This window comes from Sturnira hondurensis, unplaced genomic scaffold, assembly GCF_014824575.4.
Source record: "Sturnira hondurensis isolate 20B ecotype Veracruz unplaced genomic scaffold, ASM1482457v3 Scaffold0019234, whole genome shotgun sequence".
Taxonomy (NCBI): domain Eukaryota; kingdom Metazoa; phylum Chordata; class Mammalia; order Chiroptera; family Phyllostomidae; genus Sturnira; species Sturnira hondurensis.
In genome coordinates, this window is record NW_028091865.1 from 482905 (window position 1) to 504370 (window position 21466).

At 60.2% G+C, this 21466-nt stretch overlaps 1 protein-coding gene across 2 annotated transcripts; it reads left to right on the forward strand.

Moving 5' to 3' along the window:
- Positions 1-991: 991 nt before the first annotated feature.
- CSF2RA (colony stimulating factor 2 receptor subunit alpha) lies at positions 992-18492 on the forward strand. 2 transcript variants are annotated; one of them, XM_037027723.1, is made up of 12 exons: positions 992-1182; positions 5539-5634; positions 6008-6150; positions 6882-7005; positions 9414-9543; positions 9642-9814; positions 12737-12870; positions 13303-13332; positions 14260-14395; positions 16328-16424; positions 17057-17114; positions 17978-18492. In XM_037027723.1, the coding sequence occupies exons 2-12, from the start codon at positions 5565-5567 to the stop codon at positions 18071-18073; spliced, it is 1191 nt and encodes a 396-aa protein (XP_036883618.1). In that variant the 5' UTR covers positions 992-1182; positions 5539-5564; the 3' UTR covers positions 18074-18492. The 2 variants fall into 2 exon arrangements, with proteins under 2 accessions (XP_036883618.1, XP_036883619.1); XM_037027724.1 differs by lacking the exon at positions 5539-5634 and having other exon boundaries at positions 995-1118.
- The last annotated feature ends 2974 nt before the right edge of the window (positions 18493-21466 follow it).

The window sequence follows — 21466 nt, forward strand, 5'->3', positions numbered from 1 at the left end:
CTCCAGATGTAGTGATGACCACCACCACCACCCTCCTCACCAGACTGCAGCCCTCTCCCTGCCCTCTTTGCTGGCTCTACTTCTCCGCCGACTCAATGCCCAGCTTTCGGCCGCAAGGCCACCCCGGTCGTTCTGCCTGCCCCTCACCACTCACAGGGGTCTTCCCCCATCCGGCTGTCCTTCCGACTCCTCAGCCCTGGGACCCCGCTCACGATGGGGGTCTGCGGCCGCCGCACCAACATGGCCATCAGGGGCAATGACGGGCCAGGCCAGAGCTGGCTCATCTCAACCCACGGCTGCAGGCAGCGTGATCTGTGAGCTCAGCCTCCGTGCACACCTGCCCACTCATGAGGAGACGCTCGTCCCAGCCCAGGGCAGCCCGGGACCACTCACTTCTGCTTTAACCCGGGAGGAAGTGAGCGTGTCCTGTGTGGCAACATCCAGTTCTGTGCCTGTGTCCCCTCCCCCCACGGGCCTTGGGCTCAGCCTTCTCGTCGTGTGAGCTGCCCACCTCCTTCCCACCGGCTCTGCTAGGTGCCCACCCCTGGGGCGCCGGGGAAAGAAAGAGCTGATGAAGCGAGCGGAACAGAACCGGCCCACGTGCCCAAGGTTGCGGGCGGGCGTGCACTCCTGAGGACAAGAAGACCCAGCGTGGGGTCTACCCTGAGCCCCCTCGTGCGTCTGTGAACTTCTCGGGAACGTCCACGTCTTTGTCGATGGCCCGAGGCTTTGAGGATGTGGCCCCACCGAAAACAACAGGCGCGCCACAGTGCCCACGGGGAGCCGGGCCAGCCGGGGTGCGGGCCACTCTCTGGAAGACGACCTTCCCTGGGTTGCACCTGACCCCTTCCAAGAACAGGCAGCCCGAGGAACGCGTTCTGTTCGGTCGCCTCTCCCCCTTGCGGTCGTTGGAGACGTCACGTCAGCCTCTGTGTTAGAGGCACCTCTGTGGTGCCCACAGACACCCGCACACGCGACAGAAATCAGAAATGAGGAAGAGAGACGAACCAGGGGGAGGTCATAGAATTGACCACGCCAGAAACTCCTCAGTGTTGAGCTGACATTTCCTGAGTGCAGTCGGTGTGTGCAACTTTCGGACGCTGAGGAGACGCACGGAGGTGGGTGCGTCGGGAGACAGAGCCCGTAGAGGCGGGTTGACGGAGGAGAGCCTGGCGTCGTGGGGTAAGCCGGCGCCGCCTGCTGTGGGCATTGAATGGGTTGTCGCTGCCGTGCGTTTTTCTGTGTCCGTGGCTCCTGGTGGCAGGTTGTGCTCCAGGTCCGTGGGGAGCTCGGGGTGGGGCACGGGGGTTGTGGGATAAAGGGCGCCCCTCTAAGAAGCACAGCCAGGCAGTGAGTCTAACACACGCAGGTGTCCGTTCGCGGAGGGAATTTGGCAGCACGCGCCGGCAGCTTCCCGATCTCCCAGGCGACTGGGAGCGCCCCCCAAATGCTGGGGAAAATCTGGGAGCAGCGGCATGTATGCCATTCACAGGGCGAACGGGGGTCTCCGTGTGTCAGGAGATCGCTGGCTGGCAGCCCCCCTTTATCTCCAAGTCCTGGCAACCAACCTGAGCCTCTGGCCGGGCGGAGCTGGATCTGTCGTGGGGGGGGCCAGGGCGTTTCATCGGCTCAGGGAACAGGGGGGCCGTTCCTCCCCGCCGACATCTCTAGAAAGCTGAAATCTAGGTCAAGGAGAAGGGGAACGGCGTGGTGACGGCCGAAAGAACAGAAAGCGGGTTGGGAGTCCGTGCCAAACACCCAAATATGGTATGGGTTTCCGTTCACCCGAAGCGCCCGAATGTGCCTGCAGGAAGCCGCAGGGACCCAAGGCAGGCGGTTGCCAGGGCCTGGGGGACGGAGAAGACAGGGGTGCCGGGTCTCCTCTTGGGGGACAAAACAGCCCTGGAAGCAGATAGAGGCGATGGTGCCCCCCGCCCCCCGCCGTGCGGCCATTCCACGTCTCCGTTGGGCACTTGCAAGGGGAACAGGCTTACACGCCACGCGAATCTTGCCTTGATTTCACAGCGATCCCCACGACATGATAAGAAATCAGTGAGATACTCCTGAACTTCCGTTTGGGGGGACGTCTGGGGTGGGGACGTCGGGGTGTGCCTCATAAGAGGGGTGGGAGGGACAGACCAGGGACGACGAGACCGGCGGGTGAGAGCCCGGCTCCTCCCGGGCCGGGGCTGAACCCTGCTGGAGGGGAGGGCCCCCCCCCCCCCCCCCCCCCCCCCCCCCCCCNCCCCCCCCCCCCCCCCCCCGTTCTCATTGCCCAACCGGCCGGTGTTGTCCCAGCCTGTGTATTTAAAAGTGGAACCGTTGCGTAGGTTTCTGGGGGAGATTCTCACTCCTTGGGGCCTTTCTTCTCAGGGGAGTTTGGAGAACTTTACAGGGTTTCCCAATCGTGGTGAAAGGGCGTCTGGCTTCGGAAGAAGCAGATGGGGAACATGCATTTCAGGGCTCGAATCTGGTGTCACTTCCGTGCCGTGTCTACTTCCCTCCTGGGGAAGGGACTTCGCTTTGGGGGCTCAGAGCTGGCACCTCTTCCCTCCGGTGGGCACGCGCCCAGCCAGCCACAGGCGCCTGTGGCCACCCGGACCCAGGGGTGACGGTGGCGGGCTCTGACAAGGGAGACGCAGGCTCCCAGCCTGTGTGCCCTCTTCACCTGTTTCTGTCCTCGCCAAGCTGCCGGGGACGGGGCATTGTGACAAGTGTGCACATGTGGGTGTGGGAGCTGCAGGGCCCGCCCCAGGGCAGAGAGCCCCCCTCCCCACCCACACACCCACCCCTGCAGGGAGGCTGGGTGGGCAAGGCCAGCTTACAGGTGGAGGAAGCCCGTCCTGCCCATCTCATCCCTGGGGCCCTGGCCTGGGAGACTCAGGCGTGGTGTCCGAGGCTGCCATCTCCCCTTGGGCAGAGAGGAAGGCTCCCCTCCGTGCAGGGACGGCTCGGGCAGGTTGGGAGGGGTGGGCCGGAGGCTGGGTGGCCCCCAGGTGCTCAGAGGCCCAGGTGCACACACCCGAAGTGGGGAGTGGGCGGGGCTGTCCTGGGCCACAGCCCGGAGTCGGTGGTCCAGGGCCAGCGCGCGCAAGGCCTTCAGGGTCTCGATGAACCGGCAGACGCTTGGAGAGACGTGGAAAGCAGGGCCGCAGGTGGGTCGGTGGGGCGACAGGGACATTTAAACCTTGAACCGAACGTGCAAGGTTCAAGCTTGGTGTGGCTGGGGAGTCCCAGAGAGATGGCTTGGATGTAGGAGACGTGGTCAGGGGTGGGGCGAGACCCATAGGCACAGGGCTCTGAGGGGTTGGAGAAGGACCATGGGACCGGGGAAGTCCCTGCAGGTGGGTGGGGGGCCCTGAGACTCCCCGGGCGGAGCCCTGGGGTGGGGCTGTGGGCTCAGCCGGGGGCGTCGTCCACGTGTGGGGTTGAGCGGGGAGCGGAAGAGCGTCTGTGGGGACAAGAAGGAGCGGCGACGGAGACGAGCGAGACCAGGGGGCCGCTGTGGGGGGCGTGGTGGCTGGACCCCTGAAAGGGCACGCTGGACACCACCGGACAGGAGGGCAATTGACCACAGGAATGCCTGTAATGGAGGGCAGACAGGGAGGAAAGGGAGGGAGGGAGGGAATGAGTGGCCGTTGGTCGCCGCAGACCCTAGAAAGCTAACCTACCGGGAAAACGGGTGCACCATTTAGGCCAATAGAGTCCACGAACCCAAAGACACCGCAGAAAATGTGGAGCGTGGGCCCGAAAACAGAGAGAGGAGCCTCAAAGGAGAGACGGGTGGTCAGCACAGGGCTGGTGTCCCTGGGGCCACAGGGACGTGAGCAGGCACGAGGAGGGGAATGCTTGGGTGGCCGGGCAACGTACCCACTGGAGCCCCTACGGGCAAAGACCCCGCCCGCCGCCGAAAACAGCGTCGGGACACGACCCGCCAGTGGACACACAGACGCCAGCCAAGCTCTCCGTGGACTGAGCCGAACAGTTTGCTTTCCAACTTCAGCTTTTAGGTCGTTTTCGACAGACTGGTGTTGAAAGCTTTTTAAAAAAAAAATTCATGTGTCGTTATTGTGATATTACTGACGATGTTTCCTGTGTTGGACTTTACTATTGTCCCCGAGACTGCTCTGTAACTACTTCCCACACGTCTCGGTCCCTCCACCCTTTTCACCCCCCCCAAGCCCCCTCCCCTCTTGCGTTGGCTTTGTTGCTCAGATCCCCCATACCTGTGACATCATACAGCATCTGTGTTATGCGCCCGACACGCTTCCTCACACACAGGCGGGGCGGGGGGCGGAGAGCGCCCCAGGGTGCCCTTGCCCCTTCCGCCACATGTCCCCTGGGATTTGTCAGGGTCTGGGATCACAGGGGTAACTGCGTCCTCGTTCGTGAGCCGACAGGGACACGCCGTCTCGCCTCGAGGCCACCGCGGGCATCAGGAAGCACGCTCGCTGTGGGACCCTCTCTGGGCGTGGACCAGTGCGGGATGACGTGCGTCCACCCCCGTGGGGTCCCACAGTGGGGTGTCGTCACGGCCGTCCCGTCCTCTGCGCTCCCCGACTCATCCTCCCGCCAATCCGGCGACCCCCCATCTGTCCGTGTCCCCATGCACTCGCCCTTCCCAGGGTGTCCCGGAGTGAGGACCACGCAGTCTGTAGCCTGTGCAGACGGGCTCCTCACCGAGAGGTGGGCACTGAAGTGTCTTCCCTGAGGGCTCTCCACAAAGTCACCAGTTCTCTCTCTCTCCGCCGCCCCCCACCCTTCCCTCTGTCTCTGAAATCGATCAACATATCCTCGGGTGAGGGTTAGAAGAGCCACACCCCACGAATCAACGTTCGGGGATTTCTTCCAAAGGCACCGCAAGTCGGCGTTGCCTGGGGACCTGGCGTCCGGGCCCCCCCACCCCCGCACCCCCAGGCAGCAAGGCAGATCCAACAGGCGCATGGGAACGTCTGGGGTCCCTTCAGCCCCACCCTCGCCGAGCGGGCTGCAGGGGCTCCCAGCCGGGAACTTGAAAGCAGAAGCCTGTGGGTACCTAGGTGGGCGGGCCAGCTCCGGAGGAGGCGGCGAGTTTAGAAAAACAAAACCTCGGCGTGGGGCCTAAGGGGGTGACTCTGGGCTCCGCCCCTGAGCTCGGGCACAGAGAGAAAGGTGTGTCCCCGGCACCCGGAGTCACAGCCAGCCGCCCGGCCACACCTGGACAGTCTGTCTTCTCGAAGGGGGCGGGGGGAAGGGTCGCAGGGGGCGTGGGGGAATCCCAGGTCCGGAAATGAACTCCCAGGCCCGATTCGGTCGGGACGGTGGCCGGTTTCGGGAACCTGCAGGACACAGGGCAGGACGTGATTTCCGTAGGAACGGACCTCGGTTACAGTCACACGCAGCCTCTCAGCGGGGGGCCGTGGAAAGCAGTCTGCGTTGCGGCCCGCCCAGCTCGGGGCCCAGACGGCCACTCCCCGAGGGTCGGGCCGAGTTCCACATCCTAACCCAGAATCCCCGTGGCAGCCGGCTCCCCACTAGTGTGACTGTGTCTCTGTCCAGTGTTGCCGTGTCCCTCCGGCGGCCCCATGGGTCCACTGGCCACAGCCGTCCTGGTCGCCATGCTGCTGGACCCGGCGTCCCTCTTCACCCAGCACGGTGAGTGTGTGAGCGCGCTGGACGGCTTTCTGCCCCTCTCACTCCGGTGCCCGGGGTCTGGGGACACGTCCCAACGTGTGGCTCTGATTTCGTTTTCTCTCTGATGTGTGTGTATCGTGTGTGGGCCCCGCATGGGTCTGCCTCCCCCCACGGCGCTCGGCCGACGAGGAAATGGAGGCTCAGACAGAACCATGGTCTGACCCAAAACCCGTGAGCTTGTGGTGCGACCAGCGTGCAGAGCCGAGGTCGATCTGATGAAAGGGGGCCGAGAGCTCCCCCCCTGGGGTCCGCTCCTGAGGCGTGGGACGGGTAGGGCGTGGGGCGCAGACACGAGGAGAGAGTGATTTCGGCATCTGGCGCCCACCTCTTCCAGGTCCGCCCACCGTAGAGACCACCCCCAGTATCCGCGTGCAGTTCGACCCGTGGAGAATGACCTTGACGTGGGACTGCACGCAGAACGTCACGGCCGTCGCGTGTGGCATGATGAGCAAGGACACGGGAATGCTGAAAATGAAGGTAAGGGGTGGGGCACGCCGCACCGGGCGCCCTACACACAAACCGCGCCCGGTCGGACATGGGTGGGAGTGACAGACCCCCTTCCTGGGAGACCCTGGGGGGCCCTCAACGGCTCTGATGCCAAGGGCCCGGTAACAGCAGCAAATGAGGTGCAGCAGCAAGCGTCCCAGAGGTTGGACCTGGCAGACGACGGGGTGGCACCCTGGGGACCTTCAGCCGCCCGAGGACGGGGGGTTGGGGCTGGCTGGCAAGAGAGGGGGCCCGGAGCGGCAGCACGGCGTCCCAGATGGGCCCTGGAACGCTCCCAGAATTTCCAAATTCAACAAAGACAAAAACAACAAGGAGGGCACGTGGAGCTCCGTGACATTTAAGGTGATGCGAGACGTCCCTCCTCACGTTGAGGGCACAGTCGGCGTCCCCAGAGACCCTGTCTAAGACGCAGCGTCTCGGGCCACGCCCAGGACTTGCTGAACTAGAATCGGCACGTCCACGAGGTCGCCGCCGATGTGGGTGCTGTTCTGACTTTCTAAACATAGCCCTAGGGTGTGAACCTGCGGTCCCACCTGCCAGGGGGCTTGTGGGCGTACACCCGGAGAGGGCGTGTGGGGGGAGGGGCGGGTTTCACGCCGGGGGAAAGACAAGGTCACGGAGCTGAGGTGGGAGCAAGCAGGGTCGTGAGCAGAGGAGACAGGCCTGCTTCCTAATGCGCTGGCCGGTTGCCGTCTCTTTAGCTCCAGAAGAATACTTGCCAATGCCCGTTTCAAGACCGTATTCTCCACGAGGGCGCCACATTTACGGTGACAGTCAACGTCAGCCAGAGGCAGATTACAGAAAAATTGGTCTACACGAACCCAGGTAGGAGCGATGTCGCTGGAGACCCTTCTCCACCCTGCCAGCTTCAAAGTGGGTGCCTCGGTGTTCAGCTCTCTTGAGAGCTAACTGGAACATAAGGACTGACTGTATTTACGGGGTTTGGTACCTGTGCGCTCGGCGAAATGATTTCCATACTCACACCAGCCCTTTTCTTGCCGTGACTGATTGATTTTTCTTAGTGGGGAGGACGCTGGGGGTCTGTTCTCCTAGCCGGTGTCAAGTGAACAGGAGGTGAGTGTTCACGGGACGGCCCCATCAGGTGTCCAGAACATATGCCTTTGTGCAACGGGGCGGTTGTTTCTGTTGACAAATATCTTCCTGCTCCCCACCACCCTCCCTCCCCAGCCTCGTCGTTCCAGTTTCTGGTTCCGGGAGTTTGACGGTCTGGCATCCCACACGTGGGAGATCGGACGCTATTTGTCTCTCTGAGTCTGATTTATCTCACCGAGCATAATGCTTCCCAGGTCCATCCATGGTGTCACCAATGGCTGTCTCTCCTCTTTCGTGGCCGAGTCACATTTCATTATAGGCATCTGCCCCGTGGCTTTATTCTCACTCAAGCACGCGTTTATTGATTCTAGACAGAGAGAAGGGGATGAGAGAGAGAGAGAGAGAGAGAGAGATCGGTGTGAGAGAGAAACATCATTTGGTCGCCCGCATTAGGCACCCCGCCCGGGGATCAAACCAGCAACCTAGGTGTGTATCCTGCCCAGGAGTCGGACCCACAGCCTTCTGGGGAATGGGACAATGCCCAACCAATGGAGCCACCCGGCCACCTGCCACATTTTCTTGACCCCATTTATCCATCCACGGACCATGAGTTTCTCTTCCTTTCTCTTCCAGTTCTTCTCTGCTCTGCAGAACTCGGCAGGAAATCTCTCTTCAAGGGCCGGATCCCGTTTTCTGTAACGAAATACCCAGAACCGAGATTGCTGAGTCATATGGGGGTTCTATTTTTACTAGGTGGAGGAAGTGCCTTGTTCCCCCACAGGGCCACGCCGAATGGCCCTTCCACCCACACAGCACGAGGGTCACCATCCCTCCATGTGCCCCCCCAGCACTCACGACCCCTGGCCTTAGGTCAAGGTCCTTCTCCCAGGCGTGAGGTGGAATGTCCCCCTGTGGTTGCCACTTGCATTTCCCTGGTGGTGAGCGATGCTGAGCCCCCTCTTCAGGCGCTGGGTCGGCCAAACAGTGTCGGGGTTTTCCCGTAGCATCAAAGACACGCTTTTCATTTTTGCCAATAACTTTATGGATTGGGACATTTGGAGTATGTGGACAACCTCCGGCTAGTGGTTTCCAGTGGGGAGGAGCCAGGGGTGCTGCTGAAGGTCTTGCAATACCCGAGACAAGCCCACGGCACAGACGCATTGGCAAAAAAGGTCAACAGTACCAAGAAACCTTGCAGACCACGTCTGACCCGTTCCATCAGTCACCTCACCTTCCCTGCGCGCGGCACTTGTCTTTCTGTGCATTTCAGTTGCATCGTTACCTTTCTCAATACAACAAAGCACCCTAGGCCAAACAACATTGTGTAACTCCTTCCATCGTCAATGTTGAAATGGCGGCACAGAAATTCACCAATTTGAATGGGTGTTTTTTTTTTTTAATGTCCACGGAGATGACCACTCTCATAATACATCCTCACAAAATTCCTTAGAATGAAGCTAAAGACAACGGGTCGCGACTCGAGCCGTCGTACGCAAACACCCAAAATGGCCCCGGCTGGTGTAGCTCAGTGGATGGAGCGCCGGCTTGCGAACCAAAGGATCGCGGTTCGATTCCCAGTCAGGGCACATGCCTGGTTGCAGGCCAGTTCCCAGCAGGAGGTGCACGAGAGGCAACCGTACATGGATATTTCTCTCTCTCTCTCCTTCTCTTCCCCTCTAGAGATAAATAAATAAAATCTTTAAAAACAACAACAACAACAACAACAACAACAAAATCACCCAAAACGGACTTTTTGGCCAGCCCTACCTGTTGCCCACCCGTAGGTTTTCTTTGAAAACCCGTCTGGCCAGGTCCTTTGCGCGTTTTGCAATCCAGTTATTTGGGTGTTTTATTCATTGTTTTCTCTCCTCTCAGGTTGTCTGTCCCTAGAATACTAACCCCATTCTCCAGCAGGCTGGTATTTTGCTGAGCATCTCGACGTCACAGTTCATCAGGCACACGTCTTGTCTTGCGTTTCTGTTTGACTTTGACGTGAGGCGGACGCCGCCCCTGACGAGTGCGGCAGGTCTCCCTCTTTGAGGTTTTGGAAGAGTTCGAGGCGGGTTGGAATGACCGCGTCCTTGGCGGCCGGGTGGACGGGCCGACCCTGAAGCCATCTGGTCCGCCCCTTTCAGGTTCCCCCTTCAGGTGGACATTCCTTTGCTCTCGTCTCTCCCCAGGCGGGAACAACACAGCCGCGCAAAACTTCTCCTGCTTCGTCTACCAGGCCGATTTCATGAACTGCACGTGGGCCAAGGGCCGAGCGGCCCCCGAGGACGTCCAGTACTTTCTGTACGTCCGAGACTACAAGTAAGCCTTCCCTCGGTGGGCACGCCCTTGAGAAACGCAGCAGAGAAAGAAACACAACCATGTCCCGCTCGCTGTCTCACCCCCGGGGACTCTTGCAGGAGGAAGACCGAGAGACAGTGTGGTCACTACGCCACCGAGGCAGGGACCCACGTGGGATGCCACCTGGACTTTGTCTCCACGTTGCGTCACCAAATTTACGTCCTGGTCAACGGCTCCAGTGAGAGCGCGGAGGTCCAGTTCTTCGATGCCATTCTGCTGCTGAAGAAAATAGGTGAGACAGCATCCGCCCTGAGATCGATGCCTGGGCGTCGGATGCCGTTGGCGGTGGAATCTGCCTCTGTCTCCTGTTGGATGTAGGCAGACATTGGCCGCAGGCCGGAGGCTCAAAACAGGCACAGGTTGTCTCGCCCCACCCTGGAGACCCAGGTGTTCCAAGGTCGTGCTCCCTCCCAGGCTCCGGGGAGGGGCCCTCCCGCCCCTTCCAGCTCCCGGGGCTCCAGGCGACCCTCCCGTCTCCGCCTCTGTCTCCACGTGGCTTCTCCTCTGGGTCTGTGTGTCCTCTTCTGTCCCTTCTCAGGACACTGTCATTGAATGCAGGGCCACCCCGACCCAGGTCCACCTCATTTCACGTCTCTTGTTCAACCTCATCCGGAAAGACCCCGTTTCCAAATAAGTTTAGGTATAATAATAGAACGTGATCGTTTTAGGGCTTGCCGAGTTTAGGCTTCCTCTTGGCTCGTTCCCTTTGACTGCACGGAACCACGGGGCCGCGGACTGGAGACACGTTGCAAACACAGGGTGTCCCCTCTGCTTTTATTCTGAAGAGGACACAGGACATGGGCTGTTGCTGGTGACCCACAGAGGAAGCAAAGGCCCCTCTACGTCCCCTGTGCCCCTGGGTATGCCCTGGACACTCAGGGGGGTTGCCTGCCGTCAACAGCAAAGCCCCCCACCCCACCCCCGGGACCAAAGGGTGCATAGGAAGTTGGGTATGCGGGCCCCTGCACGGGTGTTCCCTACATGCCAGGAGTCACATTCCCTCTTACCTAACTCCGGGGGGGGGGGGCAGACGTGCCGTGAAACGTCTCCCTGAGCTAGAAATACAGCCTCCCAGGAGGAGCAGGGAGATGCTACACCAGACCCTGCACAGACTCCCCACGTGGCTTCCTGTCTCCCCCGCAGACATCCTTTCAGGGTCCTCCAGTCCCTGGCCCTTGTCACTCCCTGCTGGAGTGGCAGGTGCGTTAGACAGTCACAGGGAAGGCGGAGTGGCCGGTTTGACGCAGGGAAATGCACTCCGTGCCAATTCTGTTCACACCCTTGGGTGCGCCACCTGCAGGCTCACCTGTGTCGGAACCTCCTGCCGTACACACCTGGCCACGCGCCGGGTCCACCGACCAAGCCTGCCTCTCTCCATCTGCATTCCCCACAGGGGCCGCAGACGGGGGCTCAGCTAAATTTGGTGGCCCAGAATCTTTGTCCTCCCTCCCCGTGTTTCTGATGTTGTTATGCAAGCCAAGGCATCCCCCTCGTCATTGGAAATGTACTCCTGTAAGTTTGCAGTCTAGAGTAATACATCTACAGTGGGCCCGCCGTTCCCGAAACTCTTGGAATTTCCGGTCGTGAAAGGGAGAGCAGTGTCTTTAGTTAGGTCGAGGGGGTGGGTTCTGCAAAGGCCCTAAAAGCTGAGGCAGGTCACCACGTAGGCAGGAGGGGCGGCAGGCCGAATTCAGTCACCTATTTCCTCCGACTCGCGAAGGCCGAAACCCACCAGGATGGGGTTCGTGGAGTGTGGGGGTGGTGAGCCCGTGGAGATTCGGGGAGAGGGGAGCCCTGCTTGTTCTGAGTGTAGAAATCGAGGGTTTGAGGGACAGCGTCTGTCGACTCACAGAGCTCCCCGAGGCCGACGTGCATCCCACGGGGTGTTCGGCCCTCACAGGGGGCTGCCCTTGGCCGTGTTGTACAAACACAACCTTACGTGGTTCCAGTGACCAGCCAGGTCGCTGTGTGGGGAGCTGACTGGTCGCCAGTTAAAACGGAATCCAGACAACTAGCAATAGCTCCTGCCTAATCCCGTCTCCTTGCTCACTCGGCCCCCATTCCCCCCCTCCCACCCCCCACCCCCCGTCTCCCACCCCACCCAGCAACCAGCACTCTGCTCTCTGTGTCTGCGAGTCCCCTTCTGTTCGGCAACCACATTTCCCGAGGACACCACGGTGCAAGTTACAGAACCTCCTGATGGTGGCCAGGTGGTGCAGTGGGTAGGAACATTCCCCACCCCCCTCCGCCGACTGTGCACCAGAAGGTTGCAGGTTCAATTCCCAGTCCGGGTGCACGCCTAGAATGCATGCTCAATCCCTGGTCAGGGAGCACACGAGAGGCAGCGGGTGGATGTTTCTTTCAGAGTCCGATGTTTCTCTGCTTCTCTCTCTCTCTTTCCGTTCCTCTCTCTCTGAAAAATGAAAAGTAAATGCATATATATGAAAACATAAACACTGTTTGTTAAGGAGTCGGGTGCAGAGCCGCCAGGGAGTCTGCTCAGACGGGTGTGTGTGGCTCCCCTGGGAAACTGCGCCCCCCCCCCGTGGACCCTGGATCTCCCCCGCCCCTCACTTTTGGGTCTCCCCACAATGGCCGACGGGCATGTGACCCTACAGAGCAGCCGCCTGCCTCTCCTTACAACCCAGAACCCTGCAGGGAGCCCTCACGCCCCCATCTCAGGCCACAGGGGATGGGGGATGTTTTTGGTTGATTTGTCTAGTTTCCCAGCTTCTTCTTTTTCCCAGAACCCTGTCCCCAGAGGGCCTCTGGGGGACCCTCCCACAGGCCTTACACGCTCTTGTCTTACAAAGCTCCCCTTGGGTCTGCCCACAGACTCCCTGACCCGGTATTTTGCCTCTCGCCTCTGAAGCTTGTCGCCACCCCATGACCCCGTGAGCCTCTGTCCTGACCACCCCATGCACCCCCAGGTCCCTCCCTGGGCCCCCAGACCCCAACTGCCTGACCTCAGCGCATGGCAACCAGCCAATCGCCTCCCCCAAGTGCCAACACAGAGCCACGCCCACGCCCCTGTGGGCCTACAGAAGGGGACCCTCCGAGACAGTCTGGCAGGAAGGGTCTCACTGCCGCGGTCTCCGCACCGGGGTGTCACCTCCGCTCTGGCTCAGCGGCGCCCCCTGCGTTCTCCCGGCAGAAGTGCACAGCCCGCCCAGCAACATCACCGTGGGCTGCAACGCGTCCCACTGCCTCATCCGCTGGAAGAGGCCGAGGAGCCACCTCAGCACGTCCGACAGGGACTTCCAGTACCAGCTGCACATCCAGAGGCAGGTGAGCGAGCGCGGCGCCGCGTGCAGAGCCGGAGGGTGCGCCCAGGGCCCCGTGGGAGGTCTGGGGCGGTGAGGGGGGTGGGGCGCCTCGGAGACCCGGGCAGGGCACGGGCGTTCTTGGCGGAGCGTCACCAGGGCAACAGCCCCACGCAGACCACCACAGAAGGAAGCGTCCCTGCAACTAGATTCGGAGGCAGACAGGGCAGCAGCAGATGCGTGTTCCACCCGCACGCAGGGTAGACCAGGAGGGACCCCCTGCTCCCTGGGCCCCCTGCTCACGTCCTGCGGCCCGGCCGCGTGCGTCTGCCTGCGCTCCCTTCCCGGGTAGCCACCCTGCCCTTGACCCTGGCTGCCCCAACACCAGACCGCGGGAAACGTCAGAGAGGCCTTCGCAATGGAGAAAGGGCAACCCTTTTTCTGTTTGTCTTTCCAGGACAGGGAGCAGCAAGGTGACAACCAACTGGTGAGTTAAGGGTGGGGCGGAAACCCTCGCCCTCTGCAGCCCCATCAGAGAAGGGGTCGCACTCACAGAGAAGAAAGGCAGACCTGGCCCCTGGTGGCCAGCCTGGGGCAGGGCTGTCAATCATGGTTCCACCCCAGCGGGGGGTGCCATAGAGTCACGGGGCCAGAGGGGCCCCCCCTTTGCACAGGCATCACATGCCAATTCTTGGAATGGACCGCACACCTGCATGTGCACCTCCTTTTCCTCCTCCTCTGGGTCCATGCGGGTCAAGAAGAGGCCATTCCTCCCCATGGCAGAGAGATGACTTCCTCCCTCACGGCACGACACGTGTGGGCACCGGGCTTCGCCGCGCGCCTTGGGGGCACTGTCCGAGTCTGCGGCTGCTCTGACTGGGGGGGTATCCTCTGTCCCCCGCTGCATGCGCAAGCCGACCTCGAGGCTGACGAGGTTGCCCCTAGGGACGGGACCGATGTGTGGCTTGTTCCCATGGCGTTCGCTGTGGAAACCTGTCTGCGTGTGCACAGGCCATTCTGCCAGCCCCGCGGTGGCGGTTCAGGGAAGGGATGAATGTGGCCAGCCGAGTGCACGCCACCACCACCCCCTCCCCCCCCACCCCCCCACCCCAAATCTGCAGCAGGGAAGCCAAAACTTTGCAAAGCGCGCAATTTCAGATGGTGCTGACGCCCCCGCACCGTGATGGAACTGCTTCGCTTTGCTGGCCATGCTTTCCTAGGATCGCAGGAGTTTCACGCACAGAGTGTGGCTCTGACTCTATCGTCCATTCCCCGTTTGCAACCCAGAAAACAACCCCCGGCCCTCTCTCCCTTTTCTGTTGTCACTTCCTCGCTGACGCGGACTCTTTCCAGCTTTCTCTTCTCCCACTTTGCCTTGTCTCCAACGCTCTCTCACTCTCTCGTCTCGACGAAGGTGGAGCTCTCTGGAGATTCAGGGAATGCCTACGACTTTCACAGCCCACAGCCCAGAGCCAGACACACGGTCCAGATCAGAGCGGCGGACACCAGGGTGCTTCAGTGGGGTGCCTGGAGCCCCCCAGCCCAGTTTGGTAGGTGCCCCCCCCCCCGCGTGGCCAGGCAGGGGACGGTCAGGCCCTGACTTGACCTCAGCACCGACCCAGGAGCCTGAGGAATTTCTGTGTGTCGAGGGCTTGTGCGCTTTGGCCCCCTGGCTCTTCATAAAGGGTCGTGAACCAGCCCCATCCCGTCCCCACGGGAAGGGGCGAACAAACAGCTGCCTTCCAGTCCCCACGCCACCAGGAAATAACCTGTCCTGGTCACGTCCCGCCAGCCCAGCCTTGGTCCCCGGTGAGGGGACGTCGAAATGGGGCCTGTTTTCCCCGACAGAGATGTTCTTGAAACGGAATGAACACCCCAGGCCCCTGGCTCCCTGCCGCCAGCCCACTTTTATGACTTTCAAGAATTTCGGGATTTCGCCCTGACCCCAATCTGGCCCTTAGAAAGTGTGCACTCTCGCAGGGCCTGGAAATTTGGGTACAGTTCCGTGTTCCGCAGGCCCTGTTACGCACGGAGGTGATTCTTTTTTCTTTTCCTGACCCAAGAGGCGTGACTTTCACGGCTTCCAGGGCAGAGTTTGTGTGAAATGGGTGGTCAGCAACGTTTTCGGCGCCTGGAAGGGACAGCTCAGGGCGGTACGGAGTCCATCTGCGGCCTGGGGTTTCACAACGGACTGTGGGTGTGACTCCAAAGAGCAAGGACAACCGAGAAAAAAGTTGGGTCGACTGGCGTTTATAAAAATTAAACCTGGTGCACTCAAGGACCATCTCAAAGCAGTGAAAAGATGACCCACAAAACAAGAGAAAAAAATATTTGCAAGTCATGTATCCCTTAAGGAGTACGTCCCTGAAAGGTAGAAAGTAATCTAAGAGGTTGTCAACCAAAACACTAACAACCCAATGTAAAAATGGGTTAAAAATGGACAATAAGCCTTGGCTGGTGTAGCTCAGTGGATTGAGCACGGGCCTGTGAAGCAAAGGATCGCCAGTTCAATTCCCAGTCAGGGCACAGGCCTGGGTTGCAGGCCAGGTCCCCAGTGGGGGCCGCATGAGAGGCAACCACACATGGATGTCTCTCTCTCTCTTTCTCCGTCCCTTCCCCTCCCTCTAAAAATAAATACATAAAATATGTTTTAAATGGGCAACAACAAAAAAGAATAGACATTTCTAACCATGCAGCTGGGGGCTGGTTCACCTGCACTCTGCTTATCATCTCCAATTGGCCCTTTTTAGAAGTAATGTAGAACTTCTGTAATAAGGCACATTTTACGTTCATATTCCAACACCTCGAAACAGTCCGTTCGGTTTTGAGAATTCTTGTAGAATTGATGGTTTCCACTGGATTTTTAAACATGAACAGATCGGCCCTGGTGGGGGTAACTCAAGTGAAGGGAGCAGGGTCCTGTGCACCAAAAGGTTGCAGGTTTGATTCCCGGTCAGGGTGCATATGGGCAGTAAGTGATTGGGGGGTGTGTGTGTGTGTGTCTCTCTCTCTCTCTCTCTGTCTCATCAATAAACACATCGATAGGTGAGGATTAAAATAGAATGAGAACTACATAAATATGAGCAGATACCATGTGCTCCGTGACAGAGAGAACACATCGGATGTAGAAAGTGCGGATCCTAGAGGACACGAGAGACTCGTGGTCTCGTAAGGCAGCGAGCTCCCTTTCAGCTCCGCGTCTGGAAATCCCTGTTCGAACGCCTGGGCCCTTCTTCTACGTCGCTTTCTTGGTGGTGGGTGGCAGCCTTCTCGGCAGCGTGTTACGTCTTGGGGTCCTCACTCTCACGGGGTCGTGCCGTCTCGTGAGCGTGTGGTTGTGACGGTGCCAGGAGTAGTTGGGTTTTGTAGGTGACCGTCCCCTCTGGGCACACGTACTTCGATGGGAGTGTGCCAGGGCAGGAGGCGGCCGAGCGGGGACCAGTCACCACAGAGGGTTCCCGTGTGTCCTTTTCTGCCCTCAGGCTCCCAAGAACAGGCCCCCACCCTGGTGCACGTGTACCTGCTGGTGATCCTGGGGACCCTCGTCGGCGCCCTGACGCTGGGCTACCTCTTTAAAAGGTAACCCCGGTCGCAGGTGGCCGCCACACGCCTCGACGGGCAGGACCGGGATGCTCGTTCCAAAGTGGGCCGATTCCCATCACGAAGACGAAGGCCCCGTGCGGACAGTCCATGCCGTCCCGGGTCTGCGGGTCAGCGGCCAGGTTGCCAGAAGCGGCCGGAGGGAAACAGTCTCTCAGGGAGCCCAGGCGGAGTTCAGCAAGTCCCCTCGAGTCCCGTCGATCCCACAGGGCCTACACGGCCAGCTGACCCAAGGGGGTCATGTTCTGGTTCCTGATGGGCACCCCGGACACACATCCCAGATGCCAGCCACTCTCTGGGCCCTGCACCTGGGCCAGACCCCGGTCATTCGCAGAGCTGGGCGGTGCTGATGACATTCTCATCATGCTGTAGGCTACTCAGCATCCCAGTCCGTGGTCACGTCCCCCCGTAACTCTCACTAAGATCTTGGGGTCCAGCATGGCCAGCCCCCTGGCCAGCAGCCTTCCGGGGATCCCAGCCTGTGGCCCAGCGCCCACCAGCTACCCGTGCCCAACCCCCAGCAGCTGAGGGGAACAGAGGGTCCGCCCTGGGCTCCGGATGAATGTTGTCTGCTCCATTCGCTCTTCACACGTTTCTCTTTGTCACGGCAGGTTTGTCGGGACGCCAGTTCCACAGGTCAAGGACAAACTGAACAAGGAAGACGATGAGGTTCGTAGGGGGGGTGAGCCCAGAAATGTCCCATCAGGTCCCTCTGCTGCGCCCGCCTGACGGGGCCAGCACGATGTGGCTGGAACCCCGTGTCCTGCTCGGTGGCCCGCTCCCGGTGTCAGGGGTTAAGTCTTCTTGGAGCGCTACTGCACGTTGCTGTGTAGAATGCTCAGGTTTGGGCCCAAATTTTCGAGGGAAAAATAACAGTGCACATTATACACGGGTATAACGATTACTTACCATGGGTATGATAATCTCATGTACAATGCACCCAGAAATGCGGGTGCCCTTTATGCATGCCAAAATACGGTAACTCTGGGGAAACGGGCAGACAGACAGACAGACAGATGGGTGTCCGCCCTGGTCTCTTGAAGGATGTGCCCAGGGGGAGTGAAGCAGGACAGACATCAGTCGCTCCCAACACCTCGTGCATCCCTGTCCCCGGGGCGGGCACCTCATCTTGCTCGTGCTGGTGACTCAGTTGTGTCCCGTGGCCGCCCCACAGTGGACTTCCCACAGTGGCCAGAGCCACCTGCTCACCGCACCCTCGAGCTAGACGGCACTCACTTCCCCATCAGGACTCCACACCTGGTTGAGTGTGGCCCCCTGGCCCCCTCCTGGCTCCTGGTTCCCGGGGGACCTGCACGGTCCTGCTCCCTTCATGTCCGCAGGCCGAGCCACCTCCCTTGTGCTCCTCCTGCCCGAGCTCCGTCCTGCCCCAGGACCTTTGCACGTGCTGTATGCAACCTCGCGTCTGCCATGCACGAGGGCTCCGCCCAGGCCTCCCAGTCACGCAGCAGCCACCTCCGCCGCTCCCCGGGCCCCGGAACACCTGACACCCTCCTTGTCTGTCCCCTGCGCAGATCGTGTGGGAGAAAATCCCTGCGGCCCCGGGGAAAGTGGACGGCGATGACGTTCTGACCGTGCAAGAAGTCAGAGAGTCCACGGTCAGTGTGTGAGCTTCGCACGATGTCAGCTGCGAATCGTTCTGAAACGTGTCTGTGTGTTCCAGTGCCTGCAACGTGCATACATCTCCGTATTTTTTTTTCCCTTGGCTTGTAAGTCTTGGGAAAAAAGAGAAAAAAAAAACTTACCTAGGAGGACTCCTGGTAGCTCACGGAGCTGCCTGCACGCCCCTGGGCCCCGCTCACTGAGCAGGGATCCTGTTTCAGCCAATAGGACTGAGAGTTTCCCCATCCAATCAGAGCTGCACAGCCGTAGCCCCCTCCCCCCATTGTCATCCTCACCGACCCATCAGAGCAGCTCACGTATGACTAATCGGGACAGGGCCTTTTGGACCACTCACACTTCGAGGAGTCGGAGCCCTCATTTGCATGAAAGCGGACCAATCGGGGCCTGGGGGCGGGGACTTGTTTCTGTCCAAGCGAGCTGCTCGGGAGTGGGTCGTGCAGATTTCTCTGGGGCGTGTTCGGTGTTGCGGTTGTTTCGGAGCGGCACTTCCCCTTTCCGTGAATGGGGCCCTTCCTGTGGCCGTTGAATGCGTGCGCGGGACCGCGGGACCGCAGCCTCGCACCTCCTCCTGGACACTCTTGCCCCAAGTGGAAAAAGCCAGACAGCGAAAGGCGTACCATCTGGTCTCACCACGAAGTCGAACCTAACGAACAGAGCAAACTGACGACCTGAAGATGATGGAAACCCGAGATGTGGAGAGAGGGAGCAGACTGGCAGTGACCGAGGGGGGGGGAGGGGGATGGGGGGGTAAAGAAAGGGAAGAGGAACAGTCAAGGAGCATGGATGAAGGACCCACGGACAACGGGGGGGGCATTGGCCCTTGGTGGGGTGGGAGAGAGCAATCCGTAAAAAGGAAGACAACTGTAATTGGCAAAACAATCGTTTTTTTAAGTGGCCGTTTGTAAAGGTGTTTGTTGGTGGTGGGATGGCGCCATGGCCTTCCCATGACGGCTTCCAGCCTCCGCGCCCCCCTGAAAGAGCTGCATCTAACTTTGAATAGGTCAGATGTGCCCCCGCCCGGCTCGTGGCCGCCGCCCTGCTGGCCAGGACGCCTCGACGTCCCCTGTCAGAACGTGTTCACTGTCCTTTTCCCGTCTCCAGCCGTGCTTTACCGAGGTCGAGACGCTCCCCTGCTCACTGCAGAAGTGCCACAAGCTTAGCAACTGCCCGGCACAGACCTGCCATCTCACAGGGCTCGGAGCTTCCCGTCTCCCTGGGGCGAGGGCCGTGTGTGGGGTGCCGGGAGGCCACTGGGAGAGGGAACACCGTCGCACCTCTGACGGGCAGGCCACACGGTTGTCTCTCTGCCTCTCCACCGATAACTGTCCCTCCATGCGTCTACTCATCTGTCATCCATCTCTCCATCATCCATCCTCTGTCTATGCATTTACCATCCATTAATTCCTCATCTGTATACCCATCCATCACCTGTCTAGTCATCTATCTGCCTAGCTTACGCATAATCTAGCTCACCTTCCTCTTTTTCTTTCTTCCTCTCCCCCCCGCCCCCGTCTTCCTCAAAATTTCCATTGGGATGCACGTGGAGCCAGCTGGCCACGATGATTTGGGCAAATGCTTTTTGTATCTGTTGCTAGAAACAGGTGCGTGTCGGTGTTTTACCTTGCGAACATGAGCGACGATTCGGGTGGATGTTCTTGAAATGAACACAACTCACATTAGGGAGCGAAAACTCACTGGTCTGGGAGAAATCATTGGTTTCCTTTTCCTCTTACCGTTTACCTTTTTCCGTGCTAGTTTTCATTCCGTATTATTTTACGGGAGTTTCGGGGGCAGAGCCTAGTGGTCAGCCAACCGTGCGCCCTATGAAGGGGTCCCCCCGACGTTTCCTACCTGGCCCCACACAGAGTCATCACATTATTACAGAGTCTGTTCCCTGTGCTGGACTGTGCGCCCCCGTGACCGTTCTGTGAAGACAAGGGGTACTTTTCAGGTCCTGCTCGGTGTTCCCTCAGCCCCCCACCCCCCTCCTCTCCGGCCGCCATCCGTCTGCTCTCTGCGCGGAGGAGTCTCCTGCTGTTTTGATGTGTTCATTGTTTAGATTCCACATACAAGTGAGACCATGTAGCATCTGTCTTCCTCTGTCCGACTCCCTTCGGTGACCACCACGCCCCCTCTAGGTCCTTCCCCGCCGTCGCCCGTGGTAAGACTTTGGTCATTGTCTCCGTCGTGCACTCTCTGTCTCCCACGTCCGGTGCTGCCCCAGGGTGGCATGGATATGCGGTTGATACTGATGGAATCTACGAATCGACACCCTGACCAGGAGCCTCCAGCCCCATCATCCTGTCCACCCGGCGGTCGGCTTGGGGGTCTCGCGTCCGAGCCCCCAGAATGTCACTGCACCGGGCTCAAGACGTACACCCCGTTCCAGGTCGAAGCAGAGCCCCACCCCCACCACCTCGAGGCTCTTTTGGTTCCTACAAACCTCCCCTTTGTGCGGCATTTGGGCGTAAAAAGATCGACCCACTCTCAAAATAAACCGCAGGAATCTAGCAGAGATGGGCAGTGAACCAAGGCAGTGACCTACTCCACGTCCATGGTGGGCCCAGGGACAGCTGGGCTGAGCCCTTGGCTGGGGGTGCCTGGCGGCAGGTGAATGACAGCCCACGTTGTCAACGCCCCGGTCTTTGAGGACAGGGAGGAGGGAGGTCGGCATGCCTCCCGAGGAGAGGTTCGCAGCGCAGGACACTGGGGGGTCTCCACACTCACCTGCAATCTGGGTGTGCAGTCTTCTCCTCCCAGGGCGCCTGCTGGGATTCTCCACCCTGGCCTCTGAATGGACAGCTGTCACCCAGGGAGCAAGAGGCAGGGTCCCTCTCCTGCAAGGACCCCGTCCATCAGCACTGGGGGGGGCTTTGTGATGTCGTCCGGAGGAAGGGACATGCAGATCCTGCCTCCCAGCCTGGGGGGGGGGGGGGAGGGGTGGACACAGGCCGGGCCCAGAGGCACGCCCCTCGTCTTGCCGAACCGGATACTGACCAGTCGCCCCCCACCGAGGGGACAAGCTGCAGAAAGGGGAACCCCGAGATGAAGATAAAGGAGAGGGCCTGGAAACGGACAGCTGGTGGGGGTCGAGGGCTTCCCAGCTGCCGAGACGATAAGGCCACCGGGCTTCGAACCGGGGCGCGAGGCGAGGCTGGCCGCGGACTGCGCACCCCTCCGAAGGCTGACCCGGGGGGAACCCCTTTCTTTCCAAATAGGAGAACCAGAGGCAGCGCTCTCTGCTTCTTCTTGCTGCCGAAACCCCGCGGGCTGCCTCCAGGACCCTTGGGGACGTGGCTGCAGGCGGTCACGGCCCAGAATTGGCCAGCACCGGCCGGAAACAGCAGCACCGCCCCCCCCCCACCAGCCCCGGAAACAGT